Source organism: Oreochromis aureus, linkage group 9 (assembly GCF_013358895.1).
Source record: "Oreochromis aureus strain Israel breed Guangdong linkage group 9, ZZ_aureus, whole genome shotgun sequence".
Taxonomy (NCBI): Eukaryota; Metazoa; Chordata; class Actinopteri; order Cichliformes; family Cichlidae; genus Oreochromis; species Oreochromis aureus.
The window spans coordinates 6,240,657-6,257,106 of record NC_052950.1 but is presented as its reverse complement, the minus strand read 5'-3'; the positions used below and the strand labels follow the sequence as shown (position 1 = coordinate 6,257,106).

The 16,450-nt window shown below is 40.6% G+C and overlaps 1 protein-coding gene across 1 annotated transcript in view; it reads right to left on the bottom strand.

The window, feature by feature from the left end:
• pde1ca (phosphodiesterase 1C, calmodulin-dependent a) overlaps positions 1-15,908 on the bottom strand; it is a 105,874-nt gene extending 89,966 nt beyond the window's left edge. The window contains exons 1-3 of the mRNA XM_039617797.1: positions 15,824-15,908; positions 10,911-10,961; positions 10,584-10,743 (exon numbers count right to left, since the gene is read on the bottom strand). Of these exons, the coding sequence (XP_039473731.1) occupies positions 10,584-10,743; positions 10,911-10,961; positions 15,824-15,908 (296 nt within the window). The remainder of the gene's footprint in view (positions 1-10,583; positions 10,744-10,910; positions 10,962-15,823) is intronic.
• Positions 15,909-16,450: the final 542 nt, after the last annotated feature.

Genomic DNA, 16,450 nt, shown 5'->3' with positions numbered 1-16,450 from the left:
ACACAGAGCAGGGGCTGTTGTTTTGAAATTTTGTAGGGGGCGCTGTGGAGCCATTTTGCGCTGTTCAAGGAAAATGAACATATAAAACAAATCCCTCATCACATTAGAGGTGTGCGCCAAATTTCAAGACTTTTTAAACTTTTCAAGCCCCTCAAAAGCCACTTCATCTTTCATGGTGAACTGCGTTGCCACCAGGGTGCGCCGTTCAGTTTATAGTCACAATTTTCTCACTGAAGCATCAAGAGGGACTGATGGTGATATTCACCGCTTTTGAGGTGGCCACGATGAACCTGTGAAAATCAGTACAACAAAATGAAAGACATGACATTTCCTGGTGCCACTAGGTGGCGCTCTACGTATTCCTGACAATGGGCATATCAATCTGTTCAGGGCGGGTCTGACATCATCCCTGTAAAATCTGGTACTGATCAGATTGGATTTCATTGAGTTACACTAATTTGTTTCTTCATGGCGAGACCTCAATGTTCGCCATGCTGCTGGGGTCACACCCTTCAGCGAAAACTCACAGTTTTCTCTGTAACCCAAGACCAACTCCTTAAGGCTTTCCTGGAGAAATTTGAGGCTGCAGATGTCACCCATTACAATACTGTACCCCAAAGTGTAAAACATGACATTTCCTGTTCCCACTAGGTGGCGCTGTCCCTGATGTCAAATATGGCAGTTGAAATATGTTCAGGGGTGGAGCCTTATCATATGTGTCAACTTTGGTCAAGGTCGGACAATGTATGACAGAACGAGAGGCAATAAGATTTTCATGGCGAGTCATCGAAATTCGCCGTGGCGCCACGGCCTCACAGTAACCCGAAAACTCAAAAGCTCCGCAATTTAACATGGCCCAGGTGTGTAGTTGAGACTGACCAAATATGAAGCTTGTACGATGAAATTCCAATGAGGAGTTCGCAAAAGTTCGAGGCATGGAAATGGCAAAATTAGAGCCAAAATGTCACCTTCACTTCCAAATGGCGGACTTCCTGTTGGGTTTAGGACATGGCCATAATAGACTTTTATGTGCGTCTCCGAACGTTAGATATGTGTTCCGAGTTTTATACATGTAGGTCATACCCATCTCGGGGCTCGCGTTTCTCATTTTTCTAGGTGGCGCTACTGAGCCAATTTTCCCTGGACATGTCTCACGGACATTAAAATACGTAAATTTTCACCAGACCTGACGAGTCTGCAAAATTTCATGAGTTTTCGAGCATGTTTAGGCCCTCAAAAGGCCGATTCATTTGCCAAATAATAATAATAATAATAATAATAATAATAATAATAATAATAATAATAATAATAATAATAATAATAAGAAACAGAGCAGATACAATAGGGCCTTCGCACTTTTGTGCTCGGGCCCTAATAATAATAATAATAATAAGAAGAAGAAACGGAGCAGATACAATAGGGCCTTCACACTCTCAGTGCTCGGGCCCTAATTAAAGCTGCAAGCAGCGATATGAGGGCCCGAGCACCCCAGCACGTCGAGCAAAGCCCAACACCTAAAACCAGCGCTTCCGATCTGATGTCACATTGATGGAATTCATGCATTTAACCACCAGGTAAAATTTCATCTCATTCAATCATGATTATAGTCGTCCCACTAGGTGGCGCTCTAACCATTACTGACAAATGACATAATAAACATTTCCGAGCTCGAGTCTCATCATGCCTGCGATCTTTGGGAGAGATTGAATATTGTGTTTTGGAGTGACAGCAGATTACTGCTCTTTGGCGAGCGATTGAAACTCCACGTGCCGCCATGACCACCCCGTTTCCCTGAACGTAAAAAGCTTCGTAATTTAACATCACAAAGGTCTTTACATTCCACGCACTGGAGATTGGTTCAATATGATCAAATCCCTTGGAGGAGTTCGTCAAAGTATGAGGCCTGAAAAGAAGGGAAAATGTCGCCAAAATTACACCTTAATTTTAAAATGGCTGACTTCCTGTTGGATTTGGGATATTGCTCCAAGAGACTTTTTTGTACATCTTGATATCTTCTATAAGCTTACCAGGTTTCAGACTCATACATAAAACACAGAGCAGGGGCTGATGTTTTGAAATTTTGTAGGGGGCGCTGCGGAGCCATTTTGCGCTATTCAAGGAAAATGATCACATAACAAGAAAGCGCTCATCACATTGGAGGTGTGCGCCAAATTTCAAGACTTTTTAAGCTTTCCAAGCCCCTCAAAAGCCATTTCATCTTTCATGGTGAACTGCGTTGCCACCAGGGTGCGCCGTTCAGTTTGAACTCACAATTTTCGCACTGAAGCATCATGAGGGACTCATGTTAATGTGCACGCTTTTGAGGTGGCCATGATGAACCTGTGAAAATCAGTACAACAACGTGAAAGACATGACATTTCCTGTTCCCAGTAGGTGGCGCTCTGTGTACTCCTCACAATGGGCATATCAATCTGTTCAGGGCGGGTCTGACATCATGCCTGTAAAGTCTGGTTCTGATCAGACTGGATTTCATTGAGTTATACTAATTTGTTTCTTCATGGCGAGACATCAATGTTCGCCATGCTGCTGGGGTCACACCCTTTCGTGAAAAGTCACAGTTTTCACTGTAACCCATGAGCAACTGCTTAAGGCTTTCCTGGATAAATTTGAGGCTGCAGATGTCAACCATAACAATACTGTACACCAAAGTGTAAAACATGACATTTCCTGTTCACACTAGGTGGCGCTGTCCCTGGTGTCAAATATGGCAGTTGGAATATGTTCAGGGGTGGAGCCTTATCATATGTGTGCTCTTTGGTCCACATCGGACCGTGTATGAGGAAATGAGAGAAAATAAAATTTTCATGGCGAGTCATCGAAATTCACCGTGGCGCCACGGCCTCACAGTGTCGCGAAAACTCAAAAGCTCCGCAATTTAACATGGCCCAGGTGTGTAGTTGACACTGACCAAATATGAAGCTTATACGACCAAATCCCAAGGAGGAGTTCGAAAAAGTTCGAGGCATGGAAATGGCAAAATTAGAGCCAAAATGTCATATTCACGTCCAAATGGCGGACTTCCTGTTGGGTTTAGGACATGGCCATAACAGACTTTTTTGTGCGACTCCTAACGCTAGATATGTGTTCCGAGTTTCATACATGTAGGTCATACCCACACCGGGGGCTCGCGTTTTTCATTTTTCTAGGTGGCGCTACTGAGCCAATTTTCGCTTGATATTTCTGAGAACATTAAAATACCTAAATTTTCACCAGACCTGACGCGTGTGCAAAATTTCATGAGTTTTTGAGCATGTTTAGGTCCTCAAAAGGCCGATTCATTTGCCGTAATAATAATAATAACAATAATAATAATAATAAAAATTAAAGCTGCAAGCAGCGATATGAGGGCCCTCGCACCCCAGCACGTCGAGCCAAGCCCAACACCTAAAACCAGCGCTTCCGATCTGATGTCACATTGACGGAATTCATGCATTTAACCACCAGCTAAAATTTAATCTCATTGAACCATTATTATAGTCATCCCACTAGGTGGCGCTCTAAGCATTACTGACAAATGGCATAACAAACATTTCCGAGCTCGAATCTCATCATAACTGTGACCTTTGGGAGAGATTGGACATTGTATTTTTGAGTGACAGCAGATTACTGCTTTTTGGCGAGTGACTGAAACTCCACGTGCCGCCATGACCACCCCGTTTCCCTGAACGTAAAAAGCTTCGCAATTTAACATCACAAAGGTCTTTACATTCCACACACAGGACATCGCGTCAATCTGATCAAATCCCTTGGAGGAGTTCGTCAAAGAACGAGGCCTGAAAAGAAGGGAAAATGGCGCCAAAATTACACATTAATTTTAAAATGGCTGACTTCTTGTTGGATTTGGGATATTGCTCCAAGAGACTCTTTTGTACATCTGGATATCCTCCATAAGCTTACCAGGTTTCAGACTCATACATAAAACACAGAGCAGGGGCTGTTGTTTTGAAATTTTGCAGGGGGCGCTGTAGAGCCATTTTGCGCTATTCAATGAAAATGATCACATAACCAGAAAGCCCTCATTACATTGGAGGTGTGTGCCAAATTTCAAGACATTTTAAACTTTCCAAGCCCCTCAAAAGCCACTTGATTTTTCATGGCGAACCCCGTTGCCACCAGGGTGCGCCGTTCAGTTTAAAGTCACAATTTTCTCACTGAAGCATCACGAGGGACTGATCGTGATATTCACCGCTTTTGAGGTGGCCACGACGTACCTGTGAAAATCAGTACAACAAAATGTAAGACATGACATTTCCTGTTGCCACTAGGTGGCGCTCTACGTATTCCTGACAATGGGCACATCAATCTGTTCAGGGCGGGTCTGACATCATTCCTGTAAAGTCTGGTACTGATCAGACTAGATGTCATTGAGTTATACTAATTTGTTTCTTAATGGCGAGACATCAATAATCGCCATGCTGCTGGGGTCACACCCTTTCGCGAAAACTCACAGTTTTCACTGTAACCCAAGACCAACTCCTTAAGGCTTTCCTGGAGAAATTTGAGGCTGCAGATGTCAACCATAACAATACTGTACACCAAAGTGTAAAACATGACATTTCCTGTTCCCACTAGGTGGTGCTGTCCCTGGTGTCAAATATGGCAGTTGAAATATGTTCAGGGGTGGAGCCTTATCGTATGTGTTCTCTTTGGTCCACGTCAGAACATGTATGACAGAATGAGAGGCAATAAGATTTTCATGGCGAGTCATCGAAATTCGCCATGGCGCCACGGCCTCACCGTATCCCGAAAACTCAAAAGCTCCGCAATTTAACATGGCCCAGGTGTGTAGTTGACACTGACTAAAGATGAAGCTTATGCAATCAAATCCCAAGGAGGAGTTCGCAAAAGTTCGAGGCATGGAAATGGCAAAATTAGAGCCAAAATGTCACGTTCACTTCCAAATGGCGGACTTCCTGTTGGGTTTAGGACATGGCCATAATAGACTTTTTTGTGCGTCTCCTAACGTTAGATATGTGTTCCAAGTTTTATACATGTAGGTCATATCCATCTCGGGGGCTCGCGTTTTTCATTTTTCTAGGTGGCGCTACTGAGCCAATTTTCCCTGGACATGTCTACGGACATAAAAAAACGTAAATTTTCACCAGACCTGACGCGTGTGCAAAATTTCATGAGTTTTTGAGTATGTTTAGGCCCTCAAAAGGCCGATTCATTTGCCGAAATAATAATAATAATAATAATGATAACAATAATAATAATTAAAGCTGCAAGCAGCGATATGAGGGCCCTCGCACCCCCCGGCGCGTCGAGCCAAGCCCAACACCTAAAACCAGCGCTTCCGATCTGATGTCACATTGATGGAATTCATGCATTTAACCACCAGCTAAAATTTCATCTCATTCAACCATTATTATAGTCGTCCCACTAGGTGGCGCTCTAACCATTACTGACAAATGGCATAACAAACATTTCCGAGCTCGAGTCTCATCACGCCTGCGAACTTTGGGAGAGATTGGACATTGTTTTTGAGCGACAGCAGGTTACTGCTTTTTGGCGAGTGATTGAAACTCCACGTGCCGCCATGACCACCTTGTTTCCCTGAACGTAAAAAGCTTCGCAATTTAACATCACAAAGGTCTTTAGATTCCACACACAGGAGATCGCGTAAATCTAATGAAATCCCTTGGAGGAGTTCGTCAAAGTATGAGGCCTGAAAAGAGGGAAAATGTCGCCAAATTTACACATTAATTTTAAAATGGCTGACTTCCTGTTGGATTTGGGATATTGCTCCAAGAGACTTTTTGTACATCTTGATATCTCCAATAAGCTTGCCAGGTTTCAAACTCATACATAAAACACAGAGCAGGGGCTGTTGTTTTGAAATATTGTAGGGGCGCTGTGGAGCCATTTTGCGCTGTTCAAGGAAAATGAACATATAAAAGAAATCCTCATCACATTAGAGCTGTGCGCCAAATTTCAAGACTTTTAAACTTTTCAAGCCCCTCAAAAGCCACTTCATCTTTCATGGTGAACTGCGTTGCCACCAGGGTGCGCCGTTCAGTTTATAGTCACAATTTTCTCACTGAAGCATCAACAGGGACTGATGGTGATATTCACCGCTTTTGAGGTGGCCACGATGAACCTGTGAAAATCAGTACAACAAAATGAAAGACATGACATTTCCTGGTGCCACTAGGTGGCGCTCTACGTATTCCTGACAATGGGCATATCAATCTGTTCAGGGCAGGTCTGACATCATCCCTGTAAAATCTGGTACTGATCAGATTGGATTTCATTGAGTTACACTAATTTGTTTCTTCATGGCGAGACCTCAATGTTCGCCATGCTGCTGGGGTCACACCCTTCAGCGAAAACTCACAGTTTTCTCTGTAACCCAAGACCAACTCCTTAAGGCTTTCCTGGAGAAATTTGAGGCTGCAGATGTCACCCATTACAATACTGTACCCCAAAGTGTAAAACATGACATTTCCTGTTCCCACTAGGTGGCGCTGTCCCTGATGTCAAATATGGCAGTTGAAATATGTTCAGGGGTGGAGCCTTATCATATGTGTCCACTTTGGTCAAGGTCGGACAATGTATGACAGAACGAGAGGCAATAAGATTTTCATGGCGAGTCATCGAAATTCGCCGTGGCGCCACGGCCTCACTGTATGCCGAAAACTCAAAAGCTCCGCAATTTAACATGGCCCAGGTGTGTAGTTGACACTGACCAAATATGAAGCTTGTACGATGAAATTCCAATGAGGAGTTCGCAAAAGTTCGAGGCATGGAAATGGCAAAATTAGAGCCAAAATGTCACCTTCACTTCCAAATGGCGGACTTCCTGTTGGGTTTAGGACATGGCCATAATAGACTTTTTGTGCGTCTCAAACGTTAGATATGTGTTCCGAGTTTTATACATGTAGGTCATACCCATCTCGGGGCTCGCGTTTCTCATTTTTCTAGGTGGCGCTACTGAGCCAATTTTCCCTGGACATGTCTCACGGACATTAAAATACGTAAATTTTCACCAGACCTGACGCGTGTGCAAAATTTCATGAGTTTTCGAGCATGTTTAGGCCCTCAAAAGGCCGATTCATTTGCCGAAATAATAATAATAATAATAATAATAATAATTAAAGCTGCAAGCAGCGATATGAGGGCCCTCGCACCCCATCGCGTCGAGCCAAGCCCAACACCTAAAACCAGCGCTTCTGATCTGATGTCACATTGATGGAATTCATGCATTTAACCACCAGTTAAAATTTCATCTCATTCAACCATTATTATAGTCATCCCACTAGGTGGTGCTCTAACCATTACTGACAAATGGCATAACAAACATTTCCGTGCTCGAGTCTCATCACGCTTGCGACCTTTGGGAGAGATTGGACATTGTGTTTTTGAGTGACAGCAGATTACTGCTTTTTGGAGAGTGATTGAAACTCCATGTGCCGACACGACCACCCCGTTTCCCTGAACGTAAAAAGCTTCGCAATTTAACATCACAAAGGTCTTTAGATTCCACACACAGGAGATCGCGTCAATCTGATGAAATCCCTTGGAGGAGTTCGTTAAAGAACGGTGCCTGAAAAGAAGGGAAAATGTCGCCAAAATTACACATTAATTGTAAAATGGCTGACTTCCTGTTGGATTTGGGATATTGCTCCAAGAGACTTTTTTGTACATCTTGATATCCTCCATAAGCTTACCAGGTTTCAGACTCATAGATTAAACAGAGAGCAGGGGCTGATGTTTTGAAATTTTTTAAGGGGCGCTGTGGAGCCATTTTGCGCTATTCAATGAAAATGATCAGATAACACGATAGCGCTCATCACATTGGAGGTGTGGGCCAATTTTCAAGACTTTTGAAACTTTCCAAGCCCCTCAAAAGCCACTTCGTCTTTCATGGTGAACCGCGTTGCCACCATGGTGCGCCGTTCAGTTTAAAGTCACAATTTTCGCACAGAAGCATCATGAAGGACTGATGGTGATATTCACCGCTTTTGAGGTGGCCACGATGAACCTGTGAAAATCAGTACAACAAAATGAAAGAGATGACATTTCCTGTTGCCACTAGGTAGCGCTCTACGTATTCCTGACAATGGGCATATCAATCTGTTCAGGGCGGGTCTGACATCATCCCTGTAAAATCTGGTACTGATCACATTGGATTTCATTGAGTTACACTAATTTGTTTCTTCATGGCGAGACCTCAATGTTCGCCATGCTGCTGAGGTCACACCCTTCAGCGAAAACTCACAGTTTTCTGTAACCCAAGACCAACTCCTTAAGGCTTTCCTGGATAAATTTGAGGCTGCAGATGTCACCCATTACAATACTGTACCCCAAAGTGTAAAACATGACATTTCCTGTTCCCACTAGGTGGCGCTGTCCCTGATGTCAAATATGGCAGTTGAAATATGTTCAGGGTGGAGCCTTATCATATGTGTCCACTTTGGTCAAGGTTGGACAATGTATGACAGAACGAGAGGCAATAAGATTTTCATGGCAAGTCATCGAAATTCGCCGTGGCGCCACGGCCTCACCGTATCCCGAAAACTCAAAAAGCTCCGCAATTTAACATGGCCCAGGTGTGTAGTTGAGACTGACCAAATATGAAGCTTGTACGATGAAATTCCAATGAGGAGTTCGCAAAGTTCGAGGCATGGAAATGGCAAAATTAGAGCCAAAATGTCACGTTCACTTCCAAATGGCGGACTTCCTGTTGGGTTTAGGACATGGCCATAATAGACTTTTTGCGTCTCCGAACGTTAGATATGTGTTCGAGTTTTATACATGTAGGTCATACCCATCTCGGGGGTCGCGTTTCTCATTTTTCTAGGTGGCGCTACTGAGCCAATTTTCCCTGGACATGTCTACGGACATTAAAATACGTAAATTTTCACCAGACCTGACGCGTGTGCAAAATTTCATGAGTTTTGAGCATGTTTAGGCCCTCAAAAGGCCGATTCATTTGCCGAAATAATAATAATAATAATGATAATAATAAGAAACAGAGCAGATACAATAGGGCCTTCGCACTCTCGGTGCTCGGGCCCTAATAATAAACAGAGCAGATACAATAGGGCCTTCGCACTCTCGGTGCTCGGGCCCTAATAATAATAAGAAGAAACGGAGCAGATACAATAGGGCCTTCGCACTCTCAGTGCTCGGGCCCTAATAAACGGAGCAGATACAATAGGGCCTTCGCACTCTCAGTGCTCGGGCCCTAATAATAATAATAATGAGAAACAGAGCAGATACAATAGGGCCTTCGCACTCTCGGTGCTCGGGCCCTAATAATAATAATAATAAGAAGAAGAAGAAACAGAGCAGATACAATAGGGCCTTCGCACTTTTGTGCTCGGGCCCTAATAATAATAAGAAACGGAGCAGATACAATAGGGCCTTCGCACTCTCGTTGCTCGGGCCCTAATAATAATAAACAGAGCAGATACAATAGGGCCTTCGCACTCTCGGTGCTCGGGCCCTAATAATAAACGGAGCAGATACAATAGGGCCTTCGCACTCTCAGTGCTCGGGCCCTAATAAGAAGAAGAAACGGAGCAGATACAATAGGGCCTTCGCACTCTCGGTGCTCGGGCCCTAATAATAAACAGAGCAGATACAATAGGGCCTTCGCACTCTCAGTGCTCGGGCCCTAACTACACCAACTGCTCCAGAAGTACTCCCTAGTTGCACTACAAAAGAATAAGAATAGCAAAGTAAGTTGATAGAAATAACTGATGTGGTTACATGTTGCAAAAGCAGTGGTTTAGGCAGCTGGTTTAAAAGCGTGAACCAAAATATAAAATCCAGGCACCTTATTTCAACAGAGTCACTCTTCAAATTAGGTAGTGTCTCACTCTTCTCTCATCCCAACCGGTCGTGGCAGATGGCCCCGCTCCTCCCTGAGCCTGGTTCTGCCAGAGGTTTCTTCCTGTTAAAAGGGATTTTCCTTCCCACTGTTGCCAAAGTGCTTGTTCATAGGTGATCATATGATTGTTAGGTTTTTTTTCTCTCTATGTATTATTGTAGGGTCTACCTTACAATATAAAGCGCCTTCAGGCAACTGTTGTTGTGATTTGGTGCTGTATAAATAAATACATTGAATTGATTAAAATTGAATCATTGACAGTAACTCAGTAGAAAAAGAATAGAAATGCCCTACGTTTATTTATATTTCTAAATGCTGCTGCCTACAAGCATCAATAAAACATTTTTCAGGATTTCTTTCTTCTACATTTTCAAAAATATTGTTATTGCAACTTTTTTAAAAATATTGTAATATAATTTTGAGGCACACTTCTACTGACTGGAAAAAATCTTTTTGTCAGTATCTTAAATATCTAACATGACAATGATCCCAAACACACTGCCAATGCATTCGTGGGTGAAAAACCACAACGACACATTTTCAACATTACTGAAGCAATGTGAGATCATCTCGACAGAGAATGGAAGAAGAGGCAGCCAACAAAGAAAAAAGAGAAGAGATTTGAATGCCGTTCAAGAAAAACATACTTTAAGACCATTTAAAGAAATAAACGTTGTGTGTCTGTCTATTTGATAGTTTTTTTATGTATGTGTCCAAATCTGACCTTATAGCAGTCTTCTCAATGCTGTCTGGTGCATGAAGGATTGGCAGTTCATCAGCCAGGATCTCATCAGCGCTGCGTGGGTCGATCAGAATTTCTTTGGAGTCAGTAATGCCTGTTCGCGCTGTGTAATCGGTGCACAGTGCATTCTGGGACTGTGAGCCTGGACAATTTTAATACAGATTGTTACCAGTAACACACACCACATTAACGTAAGTCCTGAATATCCAGAGACATTTCTGTATTTTAGCAAGCAAAATACATATATTCATCATGCCCTGAAGACACTTTCAAGTATATAGAAAATTACATATACTGTGCAGAACTTACGTGAAAAGTGGGCTAGTCGGCGCTGGTTGTTGTCCCCTGCCTCATTTGCAACTGTGAAGCATAATTGTAATAAATATTCTTAAAATATTAATTCTTTATATAAATCAGAAATGTAAAAGTCTGAAACTTTCATAATTCAGATCCTTGAATCTATTTTTTCCTGCCTGTTCTGACCTTCTGTCCCAGATTCATCCAATGAATTAAGTATAATTTGTAGTCTGTAATAAAAAAAACAATGGATACACCTTAATCAATGCATTTTGACTGTGGAAGATTGTTTTGTTATATACTAAGATACAGCTTTGTCTTATGAAAGATGTTTGAAGACACATGCAAGGTGTCTTAAAAGCGTTTTTGTATCAACATGAGGAATGCACCTAAATGCTATCGTTACGTTTACTGCAGGAAGAAATGTTTAAAAAGTTGCTTTCTAAGGACAGCACTAGCAAGCACTCTGCTTTTGAGCAAAAAGACAAAAACAAAAAACCCCACCTGTTTTCTATTGGATTGAGATGTGAGAGATTTGTGACATCTAGTGTGTTTGAAGTGTCTAGTTAATGTGTAGTGTACTCGATTGTTTTTTTGTGTGTCAAAACATACTCAGATTTTAGGGGTTGTTTTTTGTCTGATTTTAGTTCAATTGTCTTAATACCGTATGCCAACGTGGAAAAATAACTGTAAATTCAGACGTGAGATTGTATAGAGGTAAAAGCAATCAAAAATGGCTAATTATACCCTAGACCCCAGAGGGTTAAATACACTTGTTTGTTATCTAAACCTGGTTTTGCAAAATGGTAGCACTGTGATTTTTTTTTTTTTTTTTTTTTTTTTTTTTTTTGTCTTCTATGCAAAGCTTTTTTTCATTGCTGAGTGGGTGAATGAGGCAAGTTGTATAGAGCGCTTTGAGTGCTCGGGTAGAATAGAGAAGTGCTATATAAGAACCAGTTTCATTTATGAATGAAATTGCCCAAAATGACTAAAGCATTAAGAGTTCCTTTCAATGGAACTAAGAGCCCAAGCCCAACCTGTGAAAAACAACCCCACACCATAATCCCCCGTCCACCAAACTTTACACTTGGCACAATGCAGTCAGACAAGTACCATTCTCCTGGCAACCACCAAACCCAGAATTGTACTTCAATTTGCCAAATGATGAAGCGTGATTCATCACTCAAGAAGACATGTGTCCACTGCTCTAGACTCCAGTAGTGCGGTGCGTTACACCACTGCATCCGACGCTTTGGATTCTGCTTGGTGATCTAAGGCTTGGATGCAGCTGCTTGGCCATTTCATGAAGCTCTCTACACACTGTTTTCAAACTAATCTGAATCAGTATTGTGGATGAGTGAGTGAATACGTAATATAGTGTGCCCCCAAATGTGTGTATGTGCGTCTGTGTGTTCAAGCACACGTCTCTGTGTGTGTTTGTGTTTACATACTGCAGTATCGATGGGAACCAGAAGGCATGGGAAATGACTATGTCATCATTTTGACTGGTCCAATTAAATATGTGTTGTCAGTTGTTAGGATACTGAGCTCAGGGAGTTATTATCACTAATTGTGAGGCAGTGAAGGCAGAGATAAAGAACAGGCAGATTATCCTTTGTGACCATTTTCTGCTGTAGCTTTCATCAATTCAGAGAAAAATATACTGGCTTACATTCATTTGACAAATCCCCAACAGAACCCTAATATCTATACCCTGACCAAACACACACACACACACACACACACACACACACACACACACACACACACACACACACACACGCACACACAGAGAGGGATTTAGTTCTGTTAATGTAAATGTTAATGTAGAATTTATAAGCTAGATAGAAAACTACTAAGCATTAACACAGAAGTTATGCTTCAGTGTTGCATAGACCTAAATATGAGCTCATACTGTGTATTATGCATTAATTACAATCAGGGGTTCCAGTTAATGTTCTAATGATAAAAATCTTAGAATCTTAGAATTATTCTACTATTTTATGGAACTGGTCAAATTCAAATCACTGACATAAGAGACCTGCTTTTCTTTTCAATTTGAAGTAAGATACAAGAGAAAAAAATTGCATGGTAGGCAGGTGAAAAACAAACTAGAACAAATTCAGTGCTAGAAACTAATTATGAAAAATACTATATCAAAATGAATTTCTACAAAATCAGTTTATTATTATTTATTGACATTTATTGACTTTTTTCAATTTTTAATTTCTCTTATAATTTGTAGCAAAGACTGTAGCAAAGAAACATGTTTCTGATTTAATTTGTGCATATTTATTTATTTATTTTTATTCTATATTGCATACAGAAAAGGTACCTAATCAGAGGCAGCTGTGGCTCATATCTCCCCCAAGTATCCTCAAGTTTCTCCTGATACAGCCATGTGAGTTTAAGTACCAGTCCCTATATTGTTTAGCATCTGTTGTAGAGGCTCAGCATGGAAAATAATCAACATAAGCAACTTAATGAAACTACAACAAGCTAAATTGTTTATCCTGCACTAAACTGTCGAGTATTGTCATCCAAACTTTGAATGACAAAAATTAGTATATTCTGTTTGTTTTGCAGTATATTACACAATATGAAACTATATGACTATATACTAACATGCCTCTTGGGCTATCTTGCATGAACTGCACATTTAAAATCTCCCCAAAGTGGCTAAATGATCTGGAGTCAGGAGACTGAGATGGCATCTCCAGACCCTTCACTTTTTTCTGCTAGAGTCAATGTAAGGTCGATTTGGCCTTGTGTTTTGGATCATTGTTGTGTTGGAACGTCCAAGTGTGTCCCATGCGCATCTTCTGAGCCAAATAGTACAAATTTTCCTCCAGTATTTTATGTTAACATGCTGCATTCATTTTGCCATCAATTTTGACCAAGTTCCCTATGTGGCTCACCCATCCCCAAAACATCAGCAGTCCACCTCTGTGTTTCACAGTAGGGATGGTGTACTTTTCATCATAGGCCTGGCTGAATCCTCTCCAAATTGTTTTCTGTGGCCAAAAAGTTGAATTTTGGTCTCATCATTCCAAATAAATTTGTTCTGGAAGTTTTGAGGCTTGTCTCTGTGCTGTTTGGAATATTGAAAGTGAGCTACTTTGTGGGATCGACATAGTAATGGTTTTCTTTTAGCGACTCAACCACAAAGGCCTTAAAGTGCCTCCTTATTGTGCATTTTGAAACAGCCACAGCACCTTTTTTCAGCTGACGTTATTTGTGGGTTTTTCTTTGCATCCCCAAAAATTTTTCTGGCAGCTGTGGTTGAAATGTTTGGTGGCCTACCTAACCGTGGCTTGGTTTCAACAGAATCCCTCATTTTTCACATTCATTACAGTTTGGACACTGCTGATTGGCATTCTCAATTCCCTGTATATCTTTTTATATCTTTTTCCTGCTTTTTATGTTCAACTGTCTTCTCCTATCTTAAAGCAGAAATTTTCTGTAAATCTCATTAACCCTTTAGGGTCCACACCAAGAAAAGAACATGATTTTTTTTCTTCAGACAACCCCTTTTTAAAAAAAAAAAAAAGAAAAAAAAAGGGTTCTCTACCAAACAATTGAAATTGCCATTTATGGTAAAACTCAGAATACACAACGAGATAAAAGAAAAACAAATAAAATTTGTGGACTCCTAAATCTCCTAAACCTTCCTCAAATGTTTGTTAGTGCAACAGAACCTGGGGGGGGCACTACAGTAGAACTCCCTTATTTCTTGTGTTATTCTGTGAAGCACTGATGGTTTACATTCAAATCAAGGAGCATATTGTACTTCTGGGATTTACACATTTACAAAAACTTGGGGCATGGGTAGCACAATTCCAGCCGGTCCCAATGAAATGACTGTACTTGTGCTAACACACATCTGGTAATGGCTGTGAGGGTCTTGGGATATATAGCTATGCCCTTAATAGTTATGAGTGAAGAAGAGATCATAAAAAAGATCATAATCTTTGAGAACTACATAACAATAAAAAATAGAAAAATAAAAATCCAAAAGGACAGGCTGTGAAACTAGGAAAGCATTGAGACAAGGAATACGGAAACTCATGAGCCAAAACAGGTACCAGAACAGGGAATTATAAAAAAAAAAGAAAAAACATCTTGACAAAGGACAAAGGCATGTTCATACAAGACATACATGGAGGTCTGATTGGCAGATAACAAAAAGGAATATAAGTTATGAATGACAGGCAAAAACAATGACAAAGCATAGGCAAACACAATACATAAAAGAAAACCATCTACTGAAGTAAACATAATCAATACATGAAAATTAATAATAAAACAGGAATGAAAAAAATCAGAAAGACATAAGGACAACAACAGTCTGGCAGAGAAAAATTGGAGTGAAGCAAAAAGGAGGACACAGTGAGGAGACACTGAGAAAAAAAATCAAGACAGAAACCAAAAAACATTAATATCATAAAACTGAAAACATTACATCATCAAGAGCAACCGTAAGAGTGGCAGTAAAGTCTAACAAGAACCCTAAAGTCAACAAAACCGTGGAACCACAGATTCCTGGGCCAGCACACTTTAGCAAAAGAGATTGTAAATAGCAATTTTTCCCATTATACATGATTCATATTCAACTAAATTTCACAATCATGTAACTTTACATTTAGAGATAATTTGACAGAACAAAGGAAAATTTAGAAAAAAATAATGCTGCCTTCAGGACAAATCACAGCACTCAAAATGTTCAGATAGAGTTTTCATGTATTATTTTGAATCAAATGAAAAGACTATCCAGAGACCATCTCTCTCTGGATAGCAGTCTGGAGAAAAACATGCAAGGAGAAAAATGAGTAACAACAGGTCAAATATTACAAACATCAAATAAAAATTTCCCTATGACTTTTTAATATATATATATATATATATAAATTTAAAAAGTCTCTTACCAATTGTGAAGCTGAAGCCATCAATGCTGAAAGTGGCACTCCGACATTTTTTAAATCCATGTTTTTTAGATTTAGATTCTGCCATCATGACTCTTGATTCTCCTGTACACTCCTGTAATACCTTGTTTGTGGGTGGATTAGTGTTGAAAGCAGATCACTGTGTCCCAGGAGGGTTGAGAGCCAGGAGGCTTTTTCCCCTCAAGTGGGTGTAACCTTGGCTTTGCTAATAGTCATTTCAGATGCTGGAGGTGGTGCTGAGCTTTGAGCAGTTGTTTTAAAATAAGATAAGATAAGATAAGATAAGATAACCTTATTTAGTCCCACACATGGGAAATTTGTTTTGTTACAGCAGAAAGTGGACAGTGCAAAGTTATATAGCAAAAATTAGAGAACACTGGAATAGAATAAGAATAAGATACTGTATAGAATAGAATAAAATAAAATAAAATAATATATACAATAGGATAAAAATAGAATACAAATGCTATTGAATATAGCATCAGCAGCACTGAGTAAAAATACAACTTTGTCAGAAAAAGAATATTGCACTTAGTCTTATTGCACGTGTGGGTTTGTGTGTTTGATCAGCTGCAAAGTCTTTGTTGTAGAGTCTGAAGCAGAGGGGAG